Source organism: Pleurodeles waltl, chromosome 6, assembly GCF_031143425.1.
Source record: "Pleurodeles waltl isolate 20211129_DDA chromosome 6, aPleWal1.hap1.20221129, whole genome shotgun sequence".
NCBI lineage: Eukaryota > Metazoa > Chordata > Amphibia > Caudata > Salamandridae > Pleurodeles > Pleurodeles waltl.
In genome coordinates, this window is record NC_090445.1 from 443018531 (window position 1) to 443039153 (window position 20623).

Sequence of the window (20623 nt, forward strand, 5' to 3'; positions counted from 1 at the left end):
TCTGTAATTCTACATTTCATTTTCATTTGTTATTCCTTCATTTCAATTCTAGGTAGATGCTCCATCATATAGACATTTACTGTAAGGTATAGGGAAGAAAAATTAAAAAAAACACAGATCTTACAATCTCAAGCAGTTCATACAGTAGCAACGCTAGACAGGCTCATGCAGCAGTGCTGTTACCAAGGTAACTGAAGCACTAAACTACAGATTAAGGATTCAGACAGCGGTACTGACTAACACTGAACTATCTGCTAGATATATGTATGTAAAGAAATGCCTCTTTTTGCATGTTCGTCACCACATTTCTGGACAAATGCTGATGTTTTTTCAACTCTGAAAGTGCACTGAGGCCTGCTAAGCAGACCTCAGTGCCAGTGTTCTAACCCCTTTCAAAGGGTGTTGAATTGGCTATACCAAACTGGCAAGTACTGACTTACCTATAAGTCCCTAGTATATGGTACCCAGGGTATCAAGGGCATGTAAGACAGAGTGTCCACCCAGGGCTGCAGTATTAATTGTGGTACCCTGTGTGTGACAAAGTACAAAATGGTTCCCAGCCTGCTGTTTACGTTGCCAGTTTGATTTAGCCTTTTAAATCAATGGCAAAGCTAACCCTTTCCGTAACTGTATGTTTACTTCTCTCCATAGTAAGGGCTATAGAACCCTATGGCAGCAAGCTGTATATTTGTAAGTGAGACATATATTTTTCATATGTCTCAGCAGCAACACTTCCAAGTTGTTGTTTTGCTCTGGAAAATTAGTAGACCGATAGCACAGTACAGGTATCAAATTAATTGTGGCAGTAAACCTGACCTGATGCCCAGGCGTAATTTTAGAGAGTTGCAACTCTGTAACTCAGCTGGTTCATTGGCTTCACAGGAGCACTGGTCAACAAACAGCTTTCTGCCCACCTGGGTAGTAGTGTGTAGACTCCCAGGCTTAGGAACAATAGCAGCCTATGAAAGGGCGAGGTGTTACCTCCTGTTAGACCTGGCATCCTTGGCGTGGTCTCCCCTAACTTTTTGCCTCCGCTTCACAGGTTGTTGATGTGTGCTAGACTCTGTTTTTGATGTTTTTGTTACTCTGGGCACTTTACCACTGCTGACCAGTGCTAAAGTGCAAGTGCTCCCTATGTGAAACTACATGTGTAATTGGCCTTTCGATGGTTGCCATATTTGGTTTATTAGTAAGTCCCTGGTAAAGTGTATTATAAGTGCCTAGGGCCTGTAAATCAAATGCTACTAGTGGGCCTACAGCACTGATTGTGCCACCCACATGAGTAGCCTTGTAAACATGGCTAAGACTTGCCACTGCATTGTGTGTGTGTGCAGTTTTAAACTGCCAATTTGACTTGGCCAGTGTAAGGCACCCCTAAGGTAGGCCATAAGTAGCTCCATGGGCAGGGTGCAATATATTATAAAGGTGGGACATGTACTGATGTGTTTTAAATGTCCCACCAGTGAAATACTGCCAGATTCGCTTTTCACTGTTGCAAGGCCTATCTCTATCATAGGTGAACATGGGGGTTGCCTTTAAATCTTCTTAAAGTGCAGTTTCCCTTTGAGAGCAGATAGAAATCTGGAGTTTGGGGTCTCTGAACTCACAATTTAAAAATACATCTTTTACTGAAGTTGTATTTTAGATTGTTAGTTTGAAAATGCCACTTTTAGAAAGTAGGCATTTTTTGGCTCTGCCTGTTTGTGGATTCCCTCTCTGGGTCAGGCTGACAGTTGGACTGTTTGTAAATCTCCTCTAGACAGTGACACAAAGGGAGCTGGGGTGTAGCCTGCATATCCTTATGAGCCATCTGGGCTAGAGTGGAGGGAGGAGTGGCCACTTACACCTGAATGGGCTGTGCCTGCCCTCACACGATGCAGTTTCCAACCCTCTGGTGTGTGTCTGGGGCCTGGCCTGGGCAAGGCAGGATCTTGTAAACAACAGAGATTTTTCTTTGAAGTTGGGCAACTTCAAAAGCAGAAAGCGGTAAAAGTATTGTACCCAAAACATCAGACTTTAGATTTCTTCAAGATTTGCTTCTGGAACCCAGAGGAACCTCTGCCAAGGAGAAGAGCTGAAGAACCGAGGAGAAGTGCTGCCCCTGCCTATGACTGTGCTTTGTTGGGCTATCCTGCAGTTACTGCTTCTGTTTGTGAAAGGGGAAAAAGATTGGACTTTGTGGTATATTCCTGCTTGAGAAGAATCTCCAAGGGCTTGGACTGAGCTTGCCCCCTGTTCTGAAGTCTCAGGGCCATCAGAGACTTCCTCTGCCAGCACCTGGACTCTCTGCTGAGACTCCCGCCCTGCCAAGTGGTGCCTAAACCAGTCCCTGGGCCCTTCAAAGGAGAAGCTGGTGAAAAAAACTAGAAAAACCAAGTGAACCGACTTCGGACAACTCCGGGCTGATGCCGCTGTTGAATCCTGTGATGCTGCCTGCAACCGAAGCTGTGGTCCTGGCTGGAGTGCGACTACTCCACAGGCCTGACACCACTGCAGCCTCGCTGAAGTCTGTGACTCTGCGGATCCAACGCTTCACACCGTAGCTGCCTCACCTCCATCACTCCACATCAAGGACCTGATTCCTCTTCGTGATGCCTCCGCTCCGCAGCACCAGAACCTACGCCACCTCGGATCCAGCGATGCCACGATCCCTGACTCCGTGCACCGGGTTGTTTCCTCATTTTCACAAGGTACTGTATCTGGGTGTCGTGTGACTTCATGACCCACGCCATTGTTGTCGGATTGTTGGCAACTACTCCGTCACGATTCCACGAGTTCACCTAATTGAAGCATTTATGTTTCTAAGTGCTATTTTCTTGTTTAATCTTTAAAAATTCACAACTTTGCTTGGGTAGGTTGGATTTTTGTCGTTTTGGTCTTGTCTTGCTCAGATAAATATTGACTATTTTTATAAACCTGTGTGGTGTCCATTTGTTAGTGTTTCACTGCATTACTGTGTTTGTTGCTATAAATACTTTACACATTGTCTCTGGGTTAAGCCTTTCTGCTCGTGCCAACCTACCAAAGGGGTGAGCGGGGGGACCAGGTGTGTTCCTCCTTTGCCCTGACTTTAGTGAGGGTACTTGCCTGGACAGGGAGCAACCTGATTGCCAACTAAAGACCTCATTTCTAACACCTCCCCTTAGAAGAAGCCACTTGGGGTGTTAGCCTAATAGGTGAACTTCAAAGAGGAAGCTGCCTTCCGCGGGCAAATGGCGATAACACTCCAGAGGGGCTCCCCTTTGTTTAGGTAGACAGGCTGGAGATAGGGCCAGAGATGGAAGGCCAGTGCCAAAACCAGTTTTACCCTGGGCATGCTGCCCCACAGGTAGCCACACCTCTAGGGTGTCCTACCAAGCTCCTTACAGTCAGGGGAAGGTTCAGACGTCTTGTGGGTGGCTAGAATAGTACACCCTGGGATTACCACGTGCCACATTTCTCGGAAATTCATCACCCAGAGTTAGGGGACCTAGTATCCCATTGACTAGTAATGACGTGGTCCCCTCAGAGCACTTTCCTTGGATATATATGGCACCCTGAACCTCAGATCACACCAAAACTTAAAGAAGGACTGAAGAAGGACTGCCCTGCTGCCCTTAGATCTTCAGAAAGAGAGGCTGCACCGTCTGTTGGACTGCACTTGCTGAACTTTGGGCTAGCGAAATTGGGACTGTGCCTGTGGCTCCTGGTGTGGGTTATGGCCCAGACCAAAGCAGTGACTCCAAGGATCAGTTGACTGATCCCGTGGAACCAGCTCCAGGGACAAAGGAGCTGATGAAGCCTAAATTGGTAGACACGGCAGAAAATCTTCATCTACCATCTGCTGGGTTTGATGGGCAAAAGTTGCATTCGAGTCAGCCGGACCTGGGAGTGCTGTAAGAGTCCAGATTGGTCACCAAAAAGGAACACCAGCCTCCACCAAAGGCTTTCACTCCAAGCCCTATGTCCGGAGACCAGTAGCCCTGCAGCTGCTTTCCTTCTGCTGCCATGAAGAGAACTTCCTGGGGCTCTGACCTCCGTGGCCAAAGTCCCTCCACATCACCTGTGGAATGATAAATCAACACAAAGACACCTTCGTCAACCACACAGCAACCGGAGCATCCTTGAGCATCTTTTCATTTTGCAATCCCAGCATCAGGACCACTCCATCACAACCTGCGGTAGTCCTCCTTTAAATATTGGAACTGGACTGAAAAATGCTCTAGTGGCCAGGTAACTGTCCATTGCCCCCTCCCACACACACACACTTCCATCCTGTCAGATTTGGTCACCCAAACAAGGCCAGAGTAGCCAAACTAACTTTTACAAACTTTTGAAAAGTTTCCAAACTTTTTTGTTACCAATGCTTGTTTGTGGATGGATTAAAAAGTAATAATATCTTTAAAAATCTGTATCTCCGAAACACTCCAGTGGATGTTTCTCATCGAGTTGTCTAAGAATTCATAAAAATATAATCTATTTTTATTAATTGGTGTCCTGGTTCTTTCGTGTTGCATTGCTTTATTTTCGTTGTTTGGTACTGTTAAATGCTTTACACTAAGTTCCCTTGTGCAAGCCTTGCTGCTCGAAAGCCATAGCTTCCCAGAGTTGTGCTTAAAGTTGTCCAACTGAGCCTGACTGGATCTAAGACAGTTTTTGTGAGTGTATTCCACGGGAAGTCCCCACAGACACACCACTTAATGCACCCAAATTCTCATGTATAACATATGAAATAGTTTTGTCCTCAGACCTCAGCTTATTGGTTTATCAAAATATAAATATTTTCTATCAAATACACGCTTTTCTTTCAAATTTGGTTTACCGAAACAAAAGCTTATCATTTTCATGAAAAAACCCAAAATACCACCTTTTCATTTTCAGTAGATAAAGTTTCAAATACCCAAATGTAACTTTTTAAATTTAAAACAACCAATTGAATGCAACAATTTACCACATTGATAAACTTTGCCTTACATGACCATATATCACCATCTCATACCATAGCTGCCCTGTAAACCAGGAACTAACGCTTTTATGACAGAGCCAGCAGTATACCAAGTGAGCATTGAAGCAGGTGTGCAGGAGAGGATATCAGATTTCAGGTGTGGCAAAAGAAGTAGTTTTTTAAAGGGGCAGGTGGGACATGCAGCAGGTGATGTGGAGCGAGAAAGGATGACAAGGCAGAGATAAGATATCAACCTCTGTAAAAGCCTTAGGTGCAGAATCCAGGCAAATGTTGTTGACTTGAGAGTGAACAAGGACAAGAAAGAGAAGTAAGAAGATACTTAGCAGAGGCAGTTATCTGAGAAAGGGGATATTGAAAGTGTTTCAAACATAACGGTTTCTTTAGTTGCTTTAACATGATTTAGTATGATGAAAAATGTTGTGCATGTGGGAAAAGAAATTGTAGAATCAGAATTTTCTCCTCTTCCAGTTTTTTTAGCCAGTAGTAACCGAGCTTCTTGGCTTTCATAAGTATTTAATAGAATATAGGGACATGTCGATCATGGATCATAAAACTCTACCATTTAAAGTCTAAATAATTATCTTGTGGGCTTATACCCAAATGTCCAACCTTAAATGAATTCACAAAGAATTACCAAGGTAAATCAATGATAGGATTTGCAGTAAAAAATTGTACTATGCACACTTTTTTGTGTTTAGATTTGAAAAGAGCTCTGTTAATTTGTGGTACTGATACTAAAGAAGAAAAAAAAAAAACACTTACTCTCGCTGTGCAGTTTTTGGGTTAGTTACAGACACAGGCAACCAAGTCAGTTTGCGTGTAGTGATTACTCTGAGCTTTATGCCCTCCCTCCAATACCATCCAGGCTTACAGCTCGAACTGTAGGTGTGGAGAGCCGGCAGTCCCAAGTGAAGGGCACTCTATTTGCAATGAAGCAGCAATTGCAGCGATGTACTATGCATGAATGCACACTGATCGCCTTTTACCTGCAAGCCTGACTTGTATTACTTTGACCAGCCCACCACCTTTGTTTTTTAAACTTTTTTCTCCTTCAACTCCTTTCAGTAAGTTGAGAGGGAGAGCAGTTTAGCAATCTATGAAGCAGTGGCGGCCGGCAGCTTTAGGAGAGAGGGGGGCAAGCAGGACACACACACACACACACACTCATTCTTTCACACACAGACATGCATGCACAATCATTAACAACTCTCATGTCATTGAAACATGCACGCAATCAATCAATCGATCAATCAATCCCAAAAATGTGTAGAGTGCGCTACTCACCCATGAGGGTCTCAAGGCGCTGGTGGGGGAGGGAGGGTGAATCGGGGGGTGGGGCAGGGAGGGTCACTGATCGGACAACCATGTCTTGAGGTTCTTTCTGAAAACCAGGAGGTCTTTGGTTTTGCGAAGGTCGGTGGGGAGGGAGTTCCAGGTTTTGGGGGCGAGGTAGGAGAAAGCCCTGCCTCCTGTGGTGGTGCGTTGGATGCGCGGGACTGTGGCTAGGGCGAGGTCGGCTGATCGGAGGTTGCGTGTGGGAGTGTGGAAGTTAACTCTTTCGTTGAGGTAGGTTGGGCCGGTGTTGTGAAGGGATTTGTGTGCGTGGATGAGGATCTTGAATGTGATTCTCTTGTCTATGCGGAGCCAGTGAAGGGATTTGAGGCACGCACCAAAAATTCATTTTAAAGCATCTCACACTCATTCTTTCATACACAGATACGCACGCACGCACATTCATTAACAACACTCATACCGTTCAAACATGCACGCATGCACCAAACATTCATTTTAAAAGATCGCACACACTCATTCTTTCACACACACACGCACACACGCACATCCATTAACAACACTCATAACACTCAAACATGCATGCACACACCAAACATTCAATTTAAAACATCACACACATACACACACACACTTACCTTCAGCCTCCAGGTCCCAGGAGGTTTGGGACTGCTGCCTTCCCTCATTGGCTGACCTGAGGTCAGCCAATGAGGGAAGGCAGCAGTCCCAGCCTCGTCATAGAGTGGGATGGGGTCAGTGAGACTGCTGACCCCACCCCACTCTGTGACCGAGTGTCAATGGCTGATGCTTTCTTCGTCACCCAGGGGAGGGCCTCGAGGCACCTTTGCTGAGCCGAGGAGGTCACGCCCATAGGAGCTGTGACCTCTTCAGCCCAGCAAAGTTCAGCTCAGGCAGCCAGGAGTCTGCGCAAATCGTGTATGTCTGCTCCTGGCTGTCTGAGCTGAAAATGAAGAGTGTCTGTCAGGCTGACCTTTGTTCAGCCTGACAGACGCTCTTCATGAGGGGCAAAAGGTTGGGGGGGCGTGGCCCTCCGCCCTAAAGGACGGGCCGCCGCTGCTATAAAGGCTGTTGCTTTGGAATCATAGTAATAAAATAAACAAACAGACCTTCAATATAATGCAAGTTGAGTTTATCTTATTGCAATATATTTAAGGTAGGCTTTCTTTTGATTCAATTGTAGATGAGTTTGCATTCAACTAAGAGCCCAAGTGTAATAAATAAAGTATACTTAAATGTGACACTATTTGTATACTTAAATGTGACACAGCCCCCACACTCACCCCATTTCTGCTTCTTGCATAGGTACATGAGTTATCTAATTGGGCTGTATCCAGTTTGGGGACAAATGAGCCAAAATAGAAGTTAAAATGACACTTCTCATCACCACATGTCTGTAGCAGGCTGGCCTGGTTTGTAGTGGGTGTACCTATGGCACTTACACCTTATACCAGGTCCAGTTCTCCCTTACTAGTGAAATGTAGGCAGTGTCTAGAAGGCAGGCTCAGTAGGGGTAGCTGTAGCTGAGCAGCCAAGGCTTATCTAGGAGACATGCAAAGCTCATGCAATACCACTGTAGTGACACACAGTACTTAGACACATGTAAGAAAACACTCAGTGTCACGAAAATAAAGGTACTTTATTTTGGTGACACAAATGCCAAAAATACCATAAAGACTATACTCCCTTAGGTAAGGTAAGTAATACACAAATTATATACACTAGTATGCAGAAATGTGCATAAAAACAGATAGAAAACAGTGCAATTAGTGAAAATCACCATAGGTAGAAATGGGCTTAGGGGGAACACAAACCATACACTAAGAAAGTGGAATGCAAATCTTGGCTTCCCACCTAAGCAAATGTAGTGAGTATAGGATCGCTGGGAGTACTAGAAAACACCAAAGGTAAGTACTAGAACCCACCCTAGTGCCCAGGAAAGCAGGAGTAAAACACAGTAACTTTCCCAGATCACACAGAAACACGAGAGGATTATGAAAGAACCAGAAAAGACTGCAAGACACCAGCAGTGGATTCCTGGACCTGAAGACCTGTGGAAGAAGGGGACCAAGTCCAAGAAGCACAGAAGAGTCCAGGGAGAACAGGAGCCCCTGCTAACCCGGATGAAGGTGCAAAAGAAGAACCACTGGTGAATAAGAACAGTCAGTATTGCACCCAAGAAAACGGAGTTGGGTTCCTGGTTGATGCAGATGATGTCCCACACTGAATAGAGAATTGCAGTCTGGGTTGCGTCGATGGAGCCCTCCAACAAGCCTTGGCACTTGCAAGGCTCACGGTTAGCGGAAAATGGCTCTGCCCGGACCAGGAGGGACCTGGTAGACTCTACCCAGGAAGGGGAGTCAAAGGGGACTCTCAGCAACTTAGAGAGCCCACAGAAGACCAGGCAGGGCGCACAGGAGTCCCACAGCACAGAGACAAAGGAGGTGCAAGAAGAGGCCCACGCAGCACTACGGCAAACCGCCATCGGAGAACCACTCAGGACGATGTGCGTCACAGGATAGAGTGATGGGGGCTGGAGCTGCAAGATGCACGAAGAACTTTCTGGAAGGATGCCAACAAGCCTTGGCAACTGAAAAACACGCGGTGCATGGGGGTACTGTCATACGTGGGGAGGCAAGCTCCTACCTCCACCAAAGTTGGACAGTAGGACGTCAGGACCGTTGGGACCACTTCAGTCCACCACCTGTGATGCAGGATCCATGAAACTCATCAGGAGAGGGGATCCACGCAGCTGGTCGTCGATGCAGTGAGGTGCCTACGGAAGCAGAGGAGTGACTCCTTCACTCCAAGGGAGATTCCTACGCTCTTCTGGTGCAGGCTGAAGACAGGCTGCCCTCTGAGGATGCACAACTGGGAAACAGTTGCAGTTGCTGGCAGGAGCTAAAGATACAATGGTGCAGAAGTCGTCTTTGCTTCTTTGTTGCAGTTTGTAGAGTTCCTGTAGGGTCCAGATGCAGTTTCTTCAGTGAGAAGGTGAAGTAGAGGATGCAGAGCATTCCTGCTGGAGTCCTGCAATCCAAATCTGAAGAACCACCAAAAGGAGAGACCCTAAATAGCCCTGAAAGGGGGATTGGTCACCTAAACAGGTAAGCACCTATCAGGGGAGGGCTCTTATGTCACCTGCTGGCTCTGGCCACTCAGATGCTCCCTGAGATCCCTGCCAACTTGAAATCCAAGATGGCAAAACCCAGGGACCCTCTGGAGGAGCTCTGAGCCCTACCCCTGGGGTGGTGATGGACAGGGGAATCCTTTGTCCAGTTTTGCACCAAAGCTGGACTGGGGTCCCTGAACCGGTGTAGACTGGATTATGCAAGGAGGGCACCAAATGTGCTCTTCAGAGCACTTCCAGTGGCTTGGGGAGGCTACCCCGCCCAAGCCTGTAACACCTATTTCCAAAGGGAGAGGGTGTAACATCCCTCTCCCAAAGGAAATCTTTTACTCTGCCTTCCTGGGCTTGAGCTTCTCAAGCAACAGGAGGGCAGAAACCTGTCTGTGAGGTGGCAGCTGCTGGGGCTGCCTGGAAAACCTCAGAAGGCTGGAATGGCAATACTGGGGGCCCTCTAAGGAGCCCCCACAGTGCATGGAATTATATTACCAATGCTTGCAAAAGCCTGGAGGTATGGTTCCAACATGTTTGATACCAAACATGCCTGTGTTTCGGAGTTATCATTATGTAGCTGACATAGGTCATGACCTATGTCCAGTACACACATAAAATGGTGTCCCTGCACTCACAAAGTCTGGGAAAATGGTCCTAGAGGTCGTGGGGCACATCTGCTAGTGCCCTCACACACAGGTACTCTGCACCCTGCCCTCAGGGCTGGAGGCCTGCTATAGGGGTGACTTATAAGTGAACTGGCGCAGCGTAAATGGCAGTGAGAGGGTGCATGCACCTTTTCACACAGGCTGCAATGGCAGTCCTGCAGAAGCCCTTGCATGGGCTACCTATGGGTGGCAAAAGATATGCTGCAGCTCATAGGGATCCCCTGGAGCCCCAATGCCCTGGGTACCTAGGTACCATATACTAGGGACTTATAAGGGGGTACCAGTATGCCAATTGTGGGTGAAAGTACTGAGTTACCCGTATGTAACAACCATAATTTAAGGGAGAGCGCATAATTACTGGGGTCCTGATTAGCAGGCTCGCAGTAGATATAGTCAAACACACTGACAAACAGGCCAAAAGTGGGGGTAACCAAGCTAGAAAGAGGCTAGTTTCCTACAATGTCTAACTCCCCAGTGTAGCATAAAATATCTACCTGTTTATATCCGGGCTGCCGGCCTAAACGCAGCTTAACTCACCCATATGGGTGATGACTTTGCAGCCCCTTTTGGTGACTTTTCAGGGGTCCCAGCTGTCTGCCACGGCATGCGGCAGCAGGCTTTGGACCCAGACATGCCTAAGGCCCCCTGGGAGGCAGTCTCTGATGTCGATTCGACTTGGTGGTTGTGACTGCTTGGGCCGCACTACCTGGACATGCTTCTGGACAACTGAATCCGGACCCTCTAATTGCACCTGCAATGAGTGATGACTCACCATGCAACACCCTGGAGGGGGCCCTAGGTGCACACAGGCTGCTGGAGACCTGTGTGCCACTATATGCCCGCCGTGCCTGAACTGTGTCTTACCTGATGTCCGCCAGCCCTGTAGAGCACAAGCACACCCATAACTGTGCAGGAATGCTTCTCCTTGCCCCTCCGCGCCCAATCTACCGATCTATCTCCCCCATCCTAAAGGGTCGATGAGAAGCTAGGGCTCAAATAAGAGACAAAGGCTGCAGGGGTGGCGTGGTTGCCGTACCTCCCTTTGTGTCCCACTGCACTAGTCCTGTAACACTTTGGAAAGCGCCACTGTTCCCTTGGGACCCTCATTAAATCTGAAACAGGACTCACTCAGCGTGCTTGTGCTGCAGGCTTGGCTGGTCTGTGAACTTTCGCCTTGCACTAACCTTTGTACTGCTACCAGGATCGCCAAATAGACCTTCTTGTCGCAGTGGGAAAGCCTCAATCTGGAGCAGTGTCTCAGACACCTGGAACCTCTGGTCAACCTACTGCGCCTCCATCCGCAGTTATGGAAACCTTGGAAAAGTTGGACTCTATGATGTGCTGCTATTGAACATACTTTGTATGTTCAGTGGCAACACAGTGATTGATGGTGGTGCCGTGGATTTAGGACTGCTCTGAGATGACCATAGGAAGATATCTGACGGGGTCTTGCACATGTAGACAACCATTGTGGAGATTAAGCCATAGTCGGTGGTGATTTGGAGGCTGGGCACAGCCTTACAGGACCAGTTATGCTACCTGAAGGGACAGTTGGAAGATGCAGAGGGGAGGTCTTCCAGAAACAATATGCGCATTGTGGGACAGGGGGGATGGTCAGAATGCAGTGTCTTACCTGGAGACATGGATCAAATGCAAATTTATCCTCCTTTTTTTCCATTGAGAGAGCACACAGGTTCCAGTGAAGACACTCCTCCCCTAACCCACTCAAACCCCCTCTCAACGCCCCCCCAAACCACCCAGGACCTACAGTCCGCACACTGGTAGCCAGTCTGTTGCACTACAAGGACCAGGAAGAGGTGTTGCAGAGGCTTGATGGATATCTCCTCTGCTAATTGGCAATGCACCTATCATGCTCTTCCTGGATACCATTGCAGTGACAGCATGCATCTTTCACTATGGTTAAACGTAAACTATCCAAGCTGGGCCTTACTTACTCTCCTCTATTACCAGCGAGGCTTCGAGTTGTTCATGTCAACAAATCACGCTTCTTTGATGATCCAGCTGCCACCTGAGTGGAACAGGCATGCGGTCCGAGTCAGCCTCAATTCCCAAACCAGTGGGCACCAGCATGGATGACTTGCGTGGCTAACAGGACAGAGCACTGCCAGCGATGTAGCTCTGTCAGAGGCTCAGTTGGATGACTATCGGCGGTCACTACCAGAGGCAGCATTGACCTTATGTGACCTGGGGTCGCTGCGCCCTGCAACGTCCCGAGATTCTACCGGTGACACTGACTCTCCCATCTCTTGCATCCCCATGTTGGGTTCACCTGTCCTGCCTGATGTGACTCCTCGACAGCTGATGACTTGACTCGGCACTCGCAGGGTTGTTGTGATTACAGCAGGGTATTTGGGTCCTTGCTGGAGGGTGGTTGATGTGGAGGTGGGGATGCTTTTCCTCATCTCTTATCCTCTCCTTTCTGGTCTTCTCCTTTCACCTGATGGTCTCCGAGTTCCCCCCCCACACACACACACACCTTGTCTCCCCAGACCTCCTTGGGGTTTGTGTGTGATTCGTGCTCCTCTGCTGTCTGCGCGGTTGTGCTGGGGCTGCCACCGACGAGGGCTTCCTGCAGGCTCGTTGGGCCCTAACTGGGTATACACCCCGTGTCTTAGCTGCCACCTCACATAAATATCCTCCCTGGCAGTCAGTTCCCCCTTACCAAAAACAAACGGGCCCATAGCGGTCCCTCGGTTAAATTCGGAGGTATCTACTACCTCCCAACATTTCTACTCATTGGTTAAAGTTTGAACAGTGGGCCCGTTTGTCCACCTCCCTTTGTATTGTTACCCGTGCTTCTGTTTCTCACCTTCTGGCAAGCTGTTTCTGCTATTTAATTCTCTACTATAAGGTCCTGGGCGCCATTTTGTCTCTAGAGGGTGTCCTTTTATTGCAGAATAACACAGCACAACCTTGATCTCCTTACAATGCGTTAATACCGCGCAGCGGCTATAACTTCCTCACTTGGAACATTAAAGGTATAAAAACAGCCAGCAAGCGTTAAGCAGTATTCTCTGAGTTGCAGGGTAAGGCATGTCACATTCTTACAGGAGTCCCACATCATTGAACCCGAGATAGCCTGGCTTCAGAAGCGCTAGTGCAGCCAGCTGTTCTCCACAAACTTTTTTGCATTTTCCCATGGTGCCCTGATATAGATCAGAGCAGGGTTCCCCTTTCAGCCATGCAACATCGTCCTAGATGTGGAAGGGAGATATGCACTGGTTGAGGGCACTCAGGATGATAACCGGGTTATATGGTAGCATCTACACTCCTAATTGAGGTCAGACTCTGTTCTGTGATTGTCTATCTGGGCTCCTGACCGGTTGGGCTGGGATACCTTGGATAATCGGTGGAGACGTTAACTGTGTGCTAGACACGGCCTTGGACCGATCCTTCCCTCCTCTGCCTCAAGCACTGACTACAGGACATGCTTGTACATTGACTTTTAGATTGGACTTTAGAAGATCTCGGGCGCAGATGCCACCTGGACGCATCTGGGCGTATTCCTTTTATTCCCCTGCACACAATCCGTATGCACAGCTTAGTTTGCTCCTATTCTCTCAGCTCCTCATTTTCCCTGGTGAACTACCTGGGTTGGACAGTGTCAGACCATACCACTGTAATTGCAGGCATTCACTGGGGGCCCATGCCCACTGGTGCCCACCTAGCTTCTTCAACCCTCTCTTTTAGAAGACCAGATGTTCCTGGTTACTCTCCAGAACGAATCTCATCTTTCTTTGCCATCAGCAATCGTACTGCTACATGTCGAGCTATTGAATGAAATGCCTTGAAGGTCACGATTAGGGGCACTTCGGGAGCTACGAGACAGGGAAGACTCCCTGCATCACGTAGAAACCTTGGCTGTCCTAGACCATACCAGCTGTTGGGTGCTCTTTACTGAACATGCCGCCTTGGTGGACCAGCTCTGATGCGTTAATTACATTGTGCATCCAACACAAACCCTTACTGAGGCGGATAGGTAGGGTGTCATCCTTGCTTGGTTGATAAGGCAAGACTGATCCTCACTTACAGCTCTCACTTTGCCTGAATCATGACACATATACCTATACCCAAGCAGACGTTTACGAGGCTTTCACTGGTTACTGTGCAAATCTTTACGACCCTGGCCAATGCAAACGGACGAGGCAATTACAGACTTCTTTCAGGATCTCCCTCTGCCCAGTGTCATGCCAGACCAGTGATAGCAACTTAATGTGCCCATCTCAGTAAAGGAGATTATTAAAGCAATTTCCTCCCTTGCCACAAACAAAACCCTGGGTCTGGATGGCCTCCCTATTGAAGTCTCAGACTTTCTCCAATCTTTTTTCTCCCCGCCTGGAGCACATATATAGTACTGCAGATCATCTCCCCCTGTTGCTATGGGAAGCTACACTAATATCTATTTCTAAACCAGGTAGCGACGCATCAGACATCCATTCGTATCGACAAGTAACGATTCTTAATGCAAATTACTAAATTCTCAGGAAGATTCTGGCTGAACGTCTCCTCCTACTTCCACGATTGGTACATAATGATCAGAATGGATTTGTGCTGGTCAGGAACATATCTTCAGACACTGGTAGTCTCTTCAGGAACCAATGGGCTGACTCGGGACCCTGGCTACGAGCTGTCTGTCTCATATTGAATCTAGAGAAGGTCTTTCATTCTCTGAATTGTGTCTTTCACACTTACTTGTGCATAACGGCCTGGGTGACCGCACAAGCAGAATGATCCAACTCCTGTATGATATGCCGGCGGTGCGGGTTAGGAGAGAAAAACTTACCTCGCCTGCTTTACATCTACACAGGGGCATGAAACAGGGTTATCCTAGTCCCTTTATTATTCATGCTTGCAATGGAGCTGGTTGCTATTCTTTTGTTCACGGGAGGAGATCGGGAGATACCGCCCACGTACAAAACACAAGCGGTTTCCTTATGTGCAGACATACTGCTCGATATTCGAGACATGAAGAAAGACCACTCGGACATTACCACTACCCTTGCAGAATTCGTTGATATTTCTGGCCTTGGCGTCAGTTGGTCAAAATCCTATCCATAAATGCCATTTAGGGGTTGCAGCTGCGACCCCTAGCTTGCCCCTTCCAACCCCTGGCCCTACCTTTGTGAACCTTTAGCCTCAGAGGCGACAAAATCAGTGCCAAGAACACAGGACTATCTCTCATTTCCACCTTCTGACTCCAAACTCGTTTTCTGCTCATTTTTATTACACTAATAGTGAACAATAGTCTATTATTAACTATTAGTGTAGTAGAAAGTGGAGGAGCGAAAACTGGAATGGACGTTCACTGGCGTTTTAGGTAAGAAAAAGAAAATTGCTTTAAATGTATGTTGTGTTCGTACATGAGGTGAGAGTGAACTTGCCTGAAAGAGTGTATATGTGTGAGCATTTATGTTCTTATGTGGAATCGTGTGTAAGACTGAGCGAGAGAATGTGAATGAGTGAGTGCAAGAGACAGACTGAAAATGAAGGAAAGCAAGGGAGCGCTGAGCAAGACCGGGAAGCATATTTATGAGAGCCTTGCACTGTCTTTGCGTCAATTTTAGTAACGCAGCGGCAGCGCAAAACCTCTCATCCATATCTATGAGGCCATGCAAAGCCACTTTGGCTTTGAGTGTCCTCATATATATGGAGTAAAGCTCCACGCCAGGGAGGCATTCCATTGGCGTTGTAGTGGGTTTTCACATTGGATTTTGACACATAAGCAGATTTAGAAGAGCCTCTAAATCTGGGAATATGACAAAACCGTACGCCTCTCCAGTGGAAGCACAACTTGGAGAAATATCTTAATTTCTCCTAATTTTTCCTCTTTCTGCAGCACACACAGAAAGAGGAAAAAGCCTCCCGGGATTATTTTTGTGCAGGAAGGTGCCCCTGCTGACAACACAGACACCCTTGCACCATGGTGCAAGGGTGCCGGCGTTGGTGGTAGGCAGACAAAATGGCACCAGCGCAGTTGGAAGGGACAGGAATGCACTGTTTCGTATTGTCACGGCACATTCCTGCCCTTTCTTTTTGATTCAGGACAGCGCAGCAAGATGATGTGATGCGCTGCCCTGTGCCAAATTCTCATGAATTTGGCCCTGATTGTGAATGAGTGTAAATGAATCTAAGTGAGCATAACTGAGAATGAGTTATGCTTGCAGGTCTGATGTTAGACCTGGCATGCTTCTTGGCTTATAGAAACATCATTGTTAAAATGCTATCACCGGCATACTGTAGGCAATATTTGCATATGTGATAGCCACTGCAAAATGCTAGCTCTGGCCACACTATAGGTCAATTTTGTCATGGGGCACCCCCAAAACAAATGTCAGCGCTGACATACTGGAGAAGATTCTTGGCATAGTTGACATCTGTGGCAAATTGCTGATGCTGTAACACTGGAGGAAAGTCTTGGCATATAGGAGACAATGCGGCATTTTTTAGGGGGCCATCCAGTGCAAAATGGGATCCTCGACTTACTACACATACCTTTTTACATAAGGACCCCCATAGTGCCTGGACAGCAGTATTAGGAAACGTCTGACACTGGCATATTGCTTGTAATCTTTCGGCAAAAGGGGCGCCCATAGCACAATGCTGGCCCTTACTTTGGAGGTACTTTTTGACATATGGGGCACATAGAGGAAATCTAGAAACATAATTGGCTCAACTCATTGGGACTGTCAAATTTCAATAGCTTGGCACACAAAAAAGAACTTGAAATGCATGATTAGAGTCTTCCAGTCTCCATTAGAAGACATCAGATTCACTTTGTTTGCGTACAACAATTTAGGTAACTGCTCCCTTAACATATTCTATGGCCACCTTTATATAGATGTTATCCAAAAATAGACATTTGTTTGTGTTATATTAATCATGAAACTATTATGAAAATTTACCAGTGTTTATTATTGTTGTGTTATCGGGATTAAGGTCATGTCAGGAAGATTTAAAGTCAAAGATCATATGATGTCACTTCCTGTGACATAATTAAGGTCATAGGGTACATGGCGTCACTTCCGCCACCCCTACCATTTTGGTGAATTAACGTCCGTGACCCTATCTCTTCTCTTACACCGAACCCCAATGTGGCTATGGAAAACGGCAGTAAAGTTTAGATATTTGGGGACACAGATTTATCATGATGAGTGGTTCTTTTGATGTGTGTGGGTTTAAGACAATTTTGTTATCAAGTCATTCTCATACAGGAAGACGGGGATGATGTGTTGTTACTAGAATTAACCAGATGAAGGCTGAAGTCTCCAGCAAAAATGTGAATGTCACAGGACTAAATAGGTTAAGAATTTATATACACCATCTTTGATCACGTAGGTTGTTGTCCCTATTATGTGACTTTGTAGCAGCAACACGCCGTTTTTCATTATTATGTTGGTGGTGGAGGAGAAGCAATTAGTATAGCTGAATGGCGTTGAAAAGCAAATCCCTCTTCCCAGTATGCGTGCTTCTCTGCTGTCCTTGAACTCGAATGAGCTGTAATGATTCCATTACTGTCTAATTAGTCATATCAAATTAGCTGAGCGTGATTCCGCTTCTCTTCGCAGGCACAAACACAACAGTCAGTTAACAGAATACAGTCTGCTGCATTTCTCCATCTCTGTTCTCCACAAATACTTCTCAGCTACATACATGCAGAGTTCTATCTACTGTATGCCTCCATCTCACTGCATAACGGAGGTGAAAACACTTTATAGCAAAACGCAATCCAAGAGGATGCAGTCTGCGGCATGACTTCCTCTTGCAATTCACCGCCACATAATCGTCACAGCTACACACACATTGACATTGTGTAATGTAATGTCTGTTTATATCTTTCTACAGTGTACATTTAAGACAACCTTAGCAGCTACTCACATAAATATATATAGGATCATCTATTATACGTATCCATAACCTGCAGACCTCCTCACATACTTACGTCAGTTTTGTTGAACACATCTATCCTTTTTCACTTCACAGGCAAACACTCTTCACAATCCACTCCCATCCTTCTGCACTATATAGACTGAATCTGCAAAGATCACATGCGTGCACGTGGTGTGCTGTCCCTAGCTTGCATACATGAGTCTACACTTCAGAGGCATAGTCATCATACAGCAACATCTGCACACAGAGTGCAATCCACTAAACACTCTTTTGTCTTGGCATTACACGGGCACACAACCTTTATAACTAATTAGGTTCACACACACACACTGTAAAACATTTCATGTACTGACTCTGTTGGTGTTTCATACACTAGATGTGTACATACTTTAGATCCACAGCTTCTTTCAATCACGTAGGTGTATTTATATAGTGCAGGCCTATCTGAACAACAATAGAGCCAGAACAGAAGGGCAACAACCCCAGTTAAGTGTTAAGAACGTTCACAAGAGGGAGAGAGAGGGAAGCTGTCTGATGGATTTGGGGATAATGTTGAAAAGCTGTCTGCAGATCTTCCTGTTTTGCAGGAGGGTAAGTAACTAATAGGCGAGGCCAACTTGTCTCCTCCTCTGAAGCCTTTGCTTTGCTTGTGGGCCCCAAATTCTAATTTCGACACAAAGCAGAGAGAGAATCCACACTGTAAGCCTGCAATTTCAAAGTCCCTGGAAAGCAAGCACAAGCTTCTCAATGGTGACAGTTTCCTATCTCTGGAAGCCCACAGTTCTGTCTATGGTAATGACGTTGTGGTGGTACAGTCCGAGTAGCCCCACAATAGGACCACCTCCATTGCAGATGTACTGTATGCGTCTCCATCCCTCTTCTTTACACAATAGAGAGGCATGTGCACTGTAAAGTTACTGCATTGTTTTAAATACCTTTGCATTTCACTCATTAGAAGCACATGTTCATCAAAGCTGCTACATACTTGTCCGGTGTTACCACTTAGCATGCACAAATTCATAATTTGCACCCACGCCCCTCAACACGCAAATACTATAATTCATTCTCGTCCTTTCCTGTGCCTCACCGCACACATTCCATACTTAGGGGGTGATTCTGACCAGGATTGGCGGGAGCACCACCAACAGGCTGGCGGTGCCCCGCAGGGCATTCTGACCGTGGAAATATGACACTGTATTTTTAGTAGATCCATAAAAATGCCACTATGTATTTTTAATCTCATTTGTCAGACAACCTTGATGAATATTGAAATTATTGGTTTTACTGTTGTGGAAGAAGATGGGGCACTACAGAGAAATGATCTATATCCCTCCCTCCACCCCGCCCTTCATATAGTGGTTAACATCAGACAAATTGCCTCTGGGTTGTACCATTTTTACTGGAGCCGGATTCAGCTGGCTATTCCCGTCAATTGCCTGTTGCTGATGCTGTAGTGTTAATCTCTGCTCAGCCTACTCCCCATATAGTTGCTTCCCTCGCTTTTATTCCTTAACTTAAATGAAATCATGGCAGAAGGTGAAGAGGACTTCCCCTGTGAGGAATTAGTGGTCCAAGCGGCGTGCACCACCTCTCTCAGTGTACTTATGCCACAAATACAGTCCTCGGATTCCTGTACCGTGAAGCGGATTGTGCTGTTAAACTCTGTGCTGGGAACCCTTGTAAGTATTGCCAGTGCCTCCCGCTGTCCCTCCTGCAGCTACATGGCTGGTGGTCCTGTTACGATTGAAGGGACCATAGTAAGTCGGGGAACAGTATAAAGTTAGATTGCCTTCCGTGCACATTGGTGGAGGCATCCCACTGATGGGGAACTTCATATTTAATGAGTTGCTGCATGTTATCTTTTACTCCTTACAATTTCGGTGAAAGGGGGATGGAATGATGAAACGTTTATTTCCTTCTACTTTTTTGACTGATGTGAAATGGTGTTTTGCTGTTGTGTGTTTCTACTGCTGAAATTAGAACAGGCCTCTGTCCCAAAAAATCCTAGATGTGTATCCCTGTCTTTTAAGATATTAGCTTATATAAATCATCTGCTGCTGTCAGTGATATTGTAGAAGAGTTGTATTTCCGAAATAATCATTTCTGTGTTTTGGCCGGAAATCTGTCATACACATGCTGGCCTTTAAGTGGACCGGGTCTCTGAACTGGCAAGAAGTAAAAAACGACTTTGGTACATGTCCCTATCAAGGCTCTGTATTTGTATATTACGGCTTTATAGTCGTGTAATTAGCGACAACACTACAGAACGATTTGTTGACAATGACTCTAAAACCCTTAAGGTAAAATCCATGTCAGAGATGAAATTCCTGTTTACATTTAAACGATTTTACTACATCTTACATTGCCTAACACAATCTGCTATTTTTCGCGATGTTGTGTTTCTGTAATTTTTTCATGTATACCTTGTTGTATACTTTGAACTGTGTTGCATCCAAGTATCTGAGTGAGTTCCGGTTGTGGATGGAAGTTTTTGACAGTTCTTGATTGACTATTGTGAAGCAGAGTCTGAAGGCAGTGCACATTTCTCACAGTACTTGCCCGTGGGCTATAGCTGTGTGCACATTGCATACACATCTAATTCTTGGCTTCTCTGCAGAGCGATAGTCACATGTGTGCTGATGAATTTGTGAGAAAGTGTGATGTATGTAGATGGAG

The 20623-nt window shown here is 46.4% G+C and overlaps 1 protein-coding gene across 4 annotated transcripts in view; it reads left to right on the forward strand.

Annotated features, from left to right (window-relative positions):
- The window catches only part of TMCC2 (transmembrane and coiled-coil domain family 2), a 647328-nt gene that overhangs the window by 442442 nt on the left and 184263 nt on the right, over positions 1 to 20623 (forward strand). Inside the window, exon 1 of one of the 4 annotated variants that reach the window (XM_069238537.1) lies at positions 19482 to 19626. The exons of the other annotated variants lie outside the window; for them this stretch is intronic. Coding sequence (XP_069094638.1) covers positions 19552 to 19626 — 75 coding nt within the window. The 5' untranslated portion in view covers positions 19482 to 19551. Of the gene's footprint in view, positions 1 to 19481; positions 19627 to 20623 lie in introns of those variants that run through there. 4 annotated transcript variants of the gene reach the window in all.